Source organism: Scyliorhinus canicula, chromosome 12 (genome assembly GCF_902713615.1).
Source record: "Scyliorhinus canicula chromosome 12, sScyCan1.1, whole genome shotgun sequence".
NCBI lineage: Eukaryota > Metazoa > Chordata > Chondrichthyes > Carcharhiniformes > Scyliorhinidae > Scyliorhinus > Scyliorhinus canicula.
In genome coordinates this window covers 163761299-163771966 of record NC_052157.1, presented here as the reverse complement: position 1 = coordinate 163771966, position 10668 = coordinate 163761299, and the positions used below count along the sequence as shown (strand labels likewise).

Here is a 10668-nt window from a genome sequence, read left to right as displayed (position 1 = left end):
TCCCTCTGCCCGGATCCCTCTGCCCGGATCCCTCTGCCCTGATCCCTCTGCCCAGACCCCTCTGCCCAGACCCCTCTGCCCAGACCCCTCTGCCCAGGACCCCTCTGCCCAGACCCCTCTGCCCTGATCCCTCTGCCCAGACCCCTCTGCCCTGATCCCTCTGCCCAGACCCCTCTGCCCAGACCCCTCTGCCCAGACCCCTCTGCCCTGATCCCTCTGCCCTGATCCCTCTGCCCTGATCCCTCTGCCCTGATCCCTCTGCCCTGATCCCTCTGCCCAGACCCCTCTGCCCTGATCCCTCTGCCCTGATCCCTCTGCCCAGACCCCTCTGCCCAGACCCCTCTGCCCTGATCCCTCTGCCCTGACCCCTCTGCCCTGATCCCTCTGCCCTGATCCCTCTGCCCAGACCCCTCTGCCCTGATCCCTCTGCCCTGATCCCTCTGCCCAGACCCCTCTGCCCTGATCCCTCTGCCCTGATCCCTCTGCCCTGATCCCTCTGCCCTGATCCCTCTGCCCAGACCCCTCTGCCCTGATCCCTCTGCCCAGACCCCTCTGCCCAGATGCATTTTGAATCTGCTTTTCATTAAGATAATAATTTGCCTTTCTATTTTTTTGACCAAAATGGATAACCTCACACTTATCCACGTTAAACTCCATCTGCCAAGATTTAGCCCAATCTGCTTGCCTATCTCAGTCTGTAAAATCTTTACCTCCTCTTCACTGCCTGCTTTCCTGCCTATTTTAGAATCATCTGCTAATTTTGCTGTTACACTCTGTTCCTGCTTTATATAGATTGTGAACAGTTGAGGTCCCAGGACTGACCCCTGCTGCACCCCGCTAGTTACAGTTCACCCGCCAGAGAAGGACCCATTTATCCCGACCCTTTACTTTCTGTCAGTCAGTCAATCCTCAATCCAATCTAGTACTCTACCCCAATCCCCTGCGATCTCACCTTCTGGGTCAGTTTTTTCTGCGGCACCTTATCACACACCTTCTGAAAGTCTAGATGTACCACATCCACACGTTCCCTATTATCTACTTTGCTGGTTACATCTTCAGAGAACTCGAGCAAGTTTGTCAAGCATGACCTACCCTTCATAAAACCATGCCGCCAATGGTGGATTGAGCTTTGTCTTTCCAAATGTTCAGTCATCTCTTCCTTAGTGATGTGCCTCAGGGGTAAGTGCTGGGACCACAACTTTTCACAATATACATTAATGATCTGGAAGAAGGAACTGAAGGCACTGTTGCTAAGTTTGCAGATGATACAAAGATCTGCAGAGGGACAGGTAGTATTGAGGAAGCAGGCGGACTGCAGAAGGATTTGGACGAGCTAGGAGAGTGGGCGATGAAATACAATGTGGGAAAGTGTGAGGTTATGCATTTTGGAAGGAGGAATGGAGGCATAGACTATTTTCTAAATGGGAAAATGCTTCAGAAAGCAGAAGCAGAAAGGGACTTGGAGTCCTTATACAGTGACAGACCCCGACCTCACCAGTACTGTACCCCAGTGTTATACAGTGACAGACCCGTCCCCACCAGTACTGTACCCCAGTGTTATACAGTGACAGACCCTCCCCACCAGTACTGTACCCCAGTGTTATACAGTGACAGACCCATCCCCACCAGTACTGTACCCCAGTGTTATACAGTGACAGACCCGTCCCCACCAGTACTGTACCCCAGTGTTATACAGTGACAGACCCATCCCCACCAGGACTGTACCCCAGTGTTATACAGTGACAGACCCGTCCCCACCAGTACTGTACCCCAGTGTTATACAGTAACAGACCCGTCCCCACCAGTACTGTACCGCAGTGTTATACAGTGACAGACCCATCCCCACCAGTACTGTACCCCAGTGTTATACAGTGACAGACCCATCCCCACCAGTACTGCACCCCAGTGTTATACAGTGACAGACCCGTCCCCACCAGTACTGTACCCCAGTGTTATACAGTGACAGACCCGTCCCCACCAGTACTGTATTCCAGTGTTATACAGTGACAGACCCATCCCCACCAGCACTGTACCCCAGTGTTATACAGTGACAGACCCGTCCCCACCAGTACTGTACCCCAGTGTTATACAGTGACAGACCCGTCCCCACAAGTACTGTACCCCAGTGTTATACAGTGACAGACCCGTCCCCACCAGTACTGCACCCCAGTGTTATACAGTGACAGACCCTCCCCACCAGTACAGTACCCCAGTGTTATACAGTGACAGACCCTCCCCACCAGTACTGTACCCCAGTGTTATACAGTGACAGACCCTCTCCCATCAGTACTGCACCCCAGTGTTATACAGTGACAGACCCATCCCCACCAGTACTGTACCCCAGTGTTATACAGTGACAGACCCATCCCCACTAGTACTGCACCCCAGTGTTATACAGTGACAGACCCGTCCCCACCAGTACTGTACCCCAGTGTTATACAGTGACAGACCCGTCCCCACCAGTACTGTATTCCAGTGTTATACAGTGACAGACCCATCCCCACCAGCACTGTACCCCAGTGTTATACAGTGACAGACCCGTCCCCACCAGTACTGTACCCCAGTGTTATACAGTGACAGACCCGTCCCCACCAGTACTGTACCCCAGTGTTATACAGTGATAGACCCGTCCCCACCAGTACTGCACCCCAGTGTTATACAGTGACAGACCCTCCCCACCAGTACAGTACCCCAGTGTTATACAGTGACAGACCCTCCCCACCAGTACTGTACCCCAGTGTTATACAGTGACAGACCCCTCCCCATCAGTACTGCACCCCAGTGTTATACAGTGACAGACCCGTCCCCACCAGTACTGTACCCCAGTGTTATACAGTGACAGACCCGTCCCCATCAGTACTGCACCCCAGTGTTATACAGTGACAGACAAGTCCCCACCAGTACTGTACCCCAGTGTTATCCAGTGACAGACCCATCCCCACCAGTACTGCACCCCAGTGTTATACAGTGACAGACCCATCCCCAGCAGTACTGTACCCCAGTGTTATACAGTGACAGACCCGTCCCCACCAGTACTGTACCCCAGTGTTATACAGTGACAGACCCGTCCCCACCAGTACTGTACCCCAGTGTTATACAGTAACAGACCCGTCCTCACCAGTACTGTACCCCAGGGTTATACAGTGACAGACCCGTCCCCACCAGTACTGTACCCCAGTGTTATACAGTGACAGACCCACCCCCACCAGTACTGTACCCCAGGGTTATACAGTGACAGACCCGTCCCCACCGGTACTGTACCCCAGTGTTATACAGTGACAGACCCGTCCCCACCAGTACTGTACCCGTGTTATACAGTGACAGACCCACCCCCACCAGTACTGTACCCGTGTTATACAGTGACAGACCCGTCCCCACCAGTACTGTACCCCAGTGTTATACAGTGACAGACCCTTCCCCACCAGTACTGTACCCCAGTGTTAATACAGTGACAGACCCGTCCCCACCAGTACTGTACCCCAGTGTTATACAGTGACAGACCCGTCCCCACCAGTACTGTACCCCAGTGTTATACAGTGACAGACCCGTCCCCACCAGTACTGTACCCCAGTGTTATCCAGTGGCAGACCCGTCCCCACCAGTACTGTACCCCAGTGTTATACAGTGACAGACCCGTCCCCACCAGGACTGTACCACAGTGTAATACAGTGACAGACCCGTCCCCACCAGTACTGTACCCCAGTGTTATACAGTGACAGACCCATCCCCACCAGTACTGTACCCCAGTGTTATACAGTGACAGACCCATCCCCACCAGTACTGTACCCCAGTGTTATACAGTGACAGACCCGACCCCACCAGTACTGTACCCCAGTGTTATACAGTGACAGACCCGTCCCCACCAGTACTGTACCCCAGTGTTATACAGTGACAGACCCGTCCCCACCAGTACTGTACCCCAGTGTTATACAGTGACAGACCCCTCCCCACCAGTACTGTACCCCAGTGTTATACAGTGACAGACCCGTCCCCACCAGTACTGTACCCCAGTGTTATACAGTGACAGACCCGTCCCCACCAGTACTGTACTCCAGTGTTATACAGTGACAGACCCATCCCCACCAGTACTGTACTCAGTGTTATACAGTGACAGACCCGTCCCCACCAGTACTGTACCCGTGTTATACAGTGACAGACCCATCCCCACCAGTACTGTACCCCAGTGTTATACAGTGACAGACCAGTCCCCACCAGTACTGTACCCCAGTGTTATACAGTGACAGACCCGTCCCCACCAGTACTGTACTCCAGTGTTATACAGTGACAGACCCGTCCCCACCAGTACTGTACCCCAGTGTTATACAGTGACAGACCCGTCCCCACCAGTACTGTACCCCAGTGTTATACAGTGACAGACCCGTCCCCACCAGTACTGTACCCCAGTGTTAATACAGTGACAGACCCGTCCCCACCAGTACTGTACCCCAGTGTTATACAGTGACAGACCCCTCCCCACCAGTACTGTACCCCAGTGTATACAGTGACAGACCCGTCCCCACCAGTACTGTACCCAGTGTTATACAGTGACAGACCCGTCCCCACCAGTACTGTACCCCAGTGTTATACAGTGACAGACCCATCCCCACCAGTACTGTACCCCAGTGTTATACAGTGACAGACCCGTCCCCACCAGTACTGTACCCCAGTGTTATACAGTGACAGACCCGTCCCCACCAGTACTGTACCCCAGTGTTATACAGTGACAGACCCATCCCCACCAGTACTGTACCCCAGTGTTATACAGTGACAGACCCGTCCCCACCAGTACTGTACCCCAGTGTTATACAGTGACAGACCCGTCCCCACCAGTACTGTACCCCAGTGTTATACAGTGACAGACCCAGTCCCCACCAGTACTGTACCCCAGTGTTATACAGTGACAGACCCGTCCCCACCAGTACTGTACCCCAGTGTTATACAGTGACAGACCCGTCCCCACCAGTACTGTACCCCAGTGTTATACAGTGACAGACCCATCCCCACCAGTACTGTACCCCAGTGTTATACAGTGACAGACCCGTCCCCACCAGTACTGTACCCCAGTGTTATACAGTGACAGACCCATCCCCACCAGTACTGTACCCCAGTGTTATACAGTGACAGACCCTGTCCCCACCAGTACTGTACCCCAGTGTATACAGTGACAGACCCGTCCCCACCAGTACTGTATCGCAGTGTTAATACAGTGACAGACCCTGTCCCCACCAGTACTGTACCCCAGTGTTATACAGTGACAGACCCGTCCCCACCAGTACTGTACCCCAGTGTAATACAGTGACAGACCCGTCCCCACCAGTACTGTACCCCAGTGTAATACAGTGACAGACCTGTCCCCACCAGTACTGTACCCCAGTGTTATACAGTGACAGACCCGTCCCCACCAGTACTGTACCCCAGTGTTATACAGTGACAGACCCATCCCCACCAGTACTGTATCGCAGTGTTATACAGTGACAGACCCCTCCCCACCAGTACTGTACCCCAGTGTTATACAGTGACAGACCCGTCCCCACCAGTACTGTACCCTAGTGTTATACAGTGACAGACCCGTCCCCACCAGTACTGTACCCTAGTGTTATACAGTGACAGACCCTCCCCACCAGTACTGTACCCCAGTGTTATACAGTGACAGACCCGTCCCCACCAGTACTGTACCCCAGTGTTATACAGTGACAGACCCGTCCCACCAGTACTGTACCCCAGTGTTATACAGTGACAGACCCTGTCCCCACCAGTACTGTACTCCAGTGTTATACAGTGACAGATCCCATCCCCACCAGTACTGTACCCCAGTGTTATACAGTGACAGACCCACCCCCACCAGTACTGTACCCCAGTGTTATCCAGTGACAGACCCGTCCCCACCAGTACTGTACCCCAGTGTTATACAGTGACAGACCCGTCCCCACCAGTACTGTACCCCAGTGTTATACAGTGACAGACCCGTCCCCACCAGTACTGTACCCCAGTGTTATACAGTGACAGACCCGTCCCCACCAGTACTGTACCCCAGTGTTATACAGTGACAGACCCATCCCCACCAGTACTGTACCCCAGTGTTATACAGTGACAGACCCGTCCCCACCAGTACTGTATCCCAGTGTTATACAGTGACAGACCCATCCCCACCAGTACTGTACATCCAGTGTTATACAGCGGCAGATCATCCCCACCAGTACTGTACCCAGTGTTATACAGTGACAGACCCGTCCCCACCAGTACTGTACCCCAGTGTTATACAGTGACAGACCCGTCCCCACCAGTACTGTACCCCAGTGTTATACAGTGACAGACCCGTCCCCACCAGTACTGTACCCAGTGTTATACAGTGACAGACCCGTCCCCACCAGTACTGTACCCCAGTGTTATACAGTGACAGACCCGTCCCCACCAGTACTGTACCCCAGTGTTATACAGTGACAGACCCCGTCCCCACCAGTACTGTACCCAGTGTTATACAGTGACAGACCCGTCCCCACCAGTACTGTACCCCAGTGTTATACAGTGACAGACCCATCCCCACCAGTACTGTACCCCAGTGTTATACAGTGACAGACCCGTCCCCACCAGTACTGTACCCCAGTGTTATAGTGACACAACCAACCCATTAATATTTGACTTTGTGTACCCTGCCCCTTACCTGCCGAATTCCGATCTTCCTCTGAGCTGATGTAACCGTCGCTGCCTCCACTGGACGGTGCCCGAGAGCCGGGGGAATCTTTACGACGCTGGCGTCTCTGGAATCGTGGACTTGAGCTCGGGGCTCCTCCGATATCCCAAATCCGGTTTAACCTGTGTCCTCTCCGCAGGGCACACGATCCGTGGTGATCGGGGAGTGAAGAGGTGGAATCACTATCTGCATTTTCCCCCTGGTTAATGCCCTCCTGTCCATTATCCCCCACCCTCTGGCCCGGGTCCCCCACCCTCTGGCCCGGGAGATTTTGTTTCAGTTTTTGAGGATCGCAATTATATTTGGAGTCCCAGGTCTGGGTGTGAAAACTCTGGTTGTCTGGTGGCTCCAGTGCCCCAGGAGTGACCAGTGTCCCTGGATGGTCCGGAGTCCCGGGAGTGATCCCTGACCCTAGATGGTCCGGAGTCCCAGGTGTGACCAGTGCCCCGGGAGTGACCGGTGTCCCAGGATGGTCCGGTGTCCCGGGAGTGACCCCTGACCCTAGATGGTCCGGAGTCCCAGGTGTGACCAGTGCCCCGGGAGTGACCGGTGTCCCAGGATGGTCCGGTGTCCCAGGAGTGACCCCTGACCCTAGATGGTCCGGAGTGACCCCTGTCCCAGAGGTGACCTGTGACCCAGAATGGTCTGGGGTCTCCGGAGTGACCCCTGTCCCGGGAGTGACCCCTGTCCCGGAATGGTCTGGTATCCCGGGAGTGACCCCTGACCCAGAATGGTCTGGGATCCCGGGAGTGACCCCTGTCCCGGGAGTGACCCCTGTCCCGGAATGGTCTGGTATCCCGGGAGTGACCCCTGACCCAGAATGGTCTGGGATCCCGGGAGTGACCCCTGACCCAGAATGGTCTGGGATCCCGGGAGTGACCCCTGACCCAGAATGGTCTGGGATCCCGGGATTGACCCCTGTCCCAGAATGGTCTGGGATCCCGGGAGTGACCCCTGACCCGGGATGGTCTGGGATCCCGGGATTGACCCCTGACCCGGCAGTGACCCCTGACCCGGCAGTGACCCGCTCCAGGGCGGTTTGTAGGAAGGTAAGTCGGAGCTTCTCCCGGTCGAGGAGCTGCTGGGCGGCGCGGATTCGCTCTCGGCTCCGCTCCAACTCGCTCCGCAACTCCGGCACCGACTCGGGCTCCAGCAGCGGCACCTCAGCCCCCGGGAACTCCCGGCGCCAAACCCGCTCAAACTCCTGCCGGCCCCACATACCCGCCCGGCGGCAACAACCTGGCTGCAGCCGCGGGCCCGCTTCCGGCTGGGCCCGGCCCCGCCCCCCGGCTCCAAACCCCGCCCCCCGGCCCCGCGGCCCCCCGGCCCCGCCCCCCGCCCCCCCGGCCCCCCCCCCCCGGCCCCGCCCCCCGGCCCGGCCCCCCGGCCCCCCGGCCCCAAACCCCGCCCCCAATCCCCGGCCCCGCCCCCAATCCCCGGCCCCGCCCCCCGGCCCCAAACATCGCCCCCCGGCCCCAAACCCCGCCCCCCGGCCCCAAACCCCGGCCCCGCCCCCCGGACCCCCGCCCCCCGGACCCCCGGCCCCGCCCCCCGGCCCCCCGGACCCCCGGCCCGGCCCCCCGGACCCCCCCCCCGGCCCCCCGGCCCCCGCCCCCGGCCCCCCGGCCCCGCCCGCGGCCCCCGCCCCCCCCGCGGCCCCGCCCCGCGGCCCCGCCCCTCGGCCCCAAACCCCGCCCCCCAACCCCCGCCCCCTCCCCTCGGGCCCCCCGGCCCCTCGGCCCCAAACCCCGCCCCCCAATCCCCGGCCCCTCCCCTCGGGCCCCGCGGCCCCGCCCCCAAACCCTCAGCCCCGCCCCCGAATCCCCGGCCCCGCCCCTCAGCCCCGCCCCCGAACCCTCAACCCCGCCCCCCCAATCCTCGGCCCCGCCCCCGCCGCGACCCACCCCCGCGGCCCCGCCCCTCAGCCCCAGCCCCGCCCCCAGTCCCCAATCCCTACCCCAGCCCCGCCCCCCAATCCCCGACCCCAGTCCCCGCCCCGCCCCCAATCCACGGCCCCGCTCAAAACACTCAACCCCGCCCCCAAACCCCCGGCCCCGCCCCCCCAATCCCCGGCCCCGCCCCCCCAATCCCCGGCCCCGCCCCCCCAATCCCCGGCCCCGCCCCCAATCCACGGCCCCGCTCAAAACACTCAACCCCGCCCCCAAACCCTCAACCCCGCCCCCCCAATCCCCGGCCCCGCCCCCCCCCCAACCCTCAACCCCGCCCCCAAACCCTCAACCCCGCCCCCCCAATCCCCGGCCCCTCCCCCAATCCCCGGCCCCGCCTCCCCCCAACCCTCAACCCCGCCCCCAAACCCTCAGCCCCGCCCCCCCAATCCTCGGCCCCGGCCCCACCCACCCCCGCGGCCCCACCCCCCCAATCCCCGCCCCTGCCCCCAAACCCTCAACCCTGCCCCCAGTCCCGCCCACAATCCCCGGCCCCGCCCAAAACACACCCCCGCCCCCCCCAAACCCTCAACCCCGCCTCCCCAAACCCTCAACCCCGCCCCCCCAAACCCTCAACCCCGCCCCCCCAAACCCTCAACCCCGCCCCCCCAAACCCTCAACCCCGCCCCCCCAAACCCTCAACCCCGCCCCCCCAAACCCTCAACCCTGCCCCCCAATCCATGGCCCCGCCCACCCAATCCCCGGCCCTGCCCCAAAACCTCAACCCCGCCCCCAATCCATGGCCCCCCCCAATCCCTGTCCCCAAACCCTCACCCCAATCCCTGGCCCCCGCCCCCTAAACCCGCCCCCACAAACCCAACTCCGGCCCCGCCCCCAATCCTGGCCCCGCCCCTAAACCCCCGGCCCCGGCCACAATACAATCCCCCCCCCAAAGCCTCAACCCCACCCCTAAACCCCCAAACCTTGCCCCCACCCCCTGACAACCCCCAAGCCCCGCCCCCAAACCTTAAACCATGCCGCAGAACCCCCTCAAACCTGCCCAACCCCAGCCCCGCCCCCCAGACACACCCCTAAACCTAAAATCCCGCCTCCAATCTCAAAACCCCGGCCCATCGAGTCTGCACCGCCTCTTGGAAAGAGCACCCTACCCAAGGTCAACACTTTCACCCTAACCCCATAACCCAGTAACTCCACCAACGCTAAGGGCAATTTTGGACACTGAGGGCAATTTATCATGGCCAATCCACCTGTTAAGTCAAGAGGAGAAATCAAAGAGTAAAGATAAAGTTGAAGTTCAATTATCAGAAACAATTTTTGATCAGATGGTTGGAAAAGAACAAGAACAGATGGAGGATGAGGCGGATATTTTTAGTTCAGGAAAATTGGCAGAGTTACAACAAAGAGATATAGAAATAAAACAGTTGTATCAGAAAGAGGAATCTGAGTGTATACCAGAATGTTATTACCTTAAAAATGGTGTCTTAGGGCAGCACGTTAGCGCAGTGGATTAGCCCTGATGCCTCATGGTGCTGAGGTCCCAGGTTCGATCCCGGCTCTGGGTCACCGTCCGTGTGGAGTTTGCACATTCTCCCCGTGTCTGCGTGGGTTTCGCCCCCACAACCCAAAGATGTGCAGGGTAGGTGGATTGGCCACATTAAATTGCACCTTAATTGGAGAAATGAACTGGGTACTCTAATTTTTTTTTTTAAAATGGTGTCTTAATGAGGAAATAGAGACTTTTAAATATGCAGGCGGAGGAAAAGTGAGCAGAAGTTCACCAAGTGGTATTGCCGGTCAGGTCTAGAAAGGAGGTGTTGTGAGTTGCTCATGAGGTACCATGAGGTGGTCATTTGGGAGTAAGGAAAACTCAAGCTAAAATACAAAAACATTTTTATTGGCCTGGGCTACATAAAGATGTAGTTACATTTTGTCGATCATGTCACACATGTCAAGTGATAGGGAAACCTCAAGCAGTGATAAAACCAGCGCCCTTAATACCCATTCCAGCATTTGAGGAACCTTTTACAAGGGTCTTAATTGATTGTGTCGGACTGCTTCCTAAAACAAAAT

General features: G+C 58.0%; 1 protein-coding gene across 1 annotated transcript in view; it reads right to left on the bottom strand.

The window, feature by feature from the left end:
- LOC119974364 (collagen alpha-5(IV) chain-like) overlaps nucleotides 1-7967 on the bottom strand; it is an 8902-nt gene extending 935 nt beyond the window's left edge. Inside the window, exons 1-2 of the mRNA XM_038813135.1 lie at nucleotides 7572-7967; nucleotides 6662-7445 (exon numbers count right to left, since the gene is read on the bottom strand). Of these exons, the coding sequence (XP_038669063.1) occupies nucleotides 6662-7445; nucleotides 7572-7910 (1123 nt within the window). The 5' untranslated portion in view covers nucleotides 7911-7967. The remainder of the gene's footprint in view (nucleotides 1-6661; nucleotides 7446-7571) is intronic.
- Nucleotides 7968-10668: the final 2701 nt, after the last annotated feature.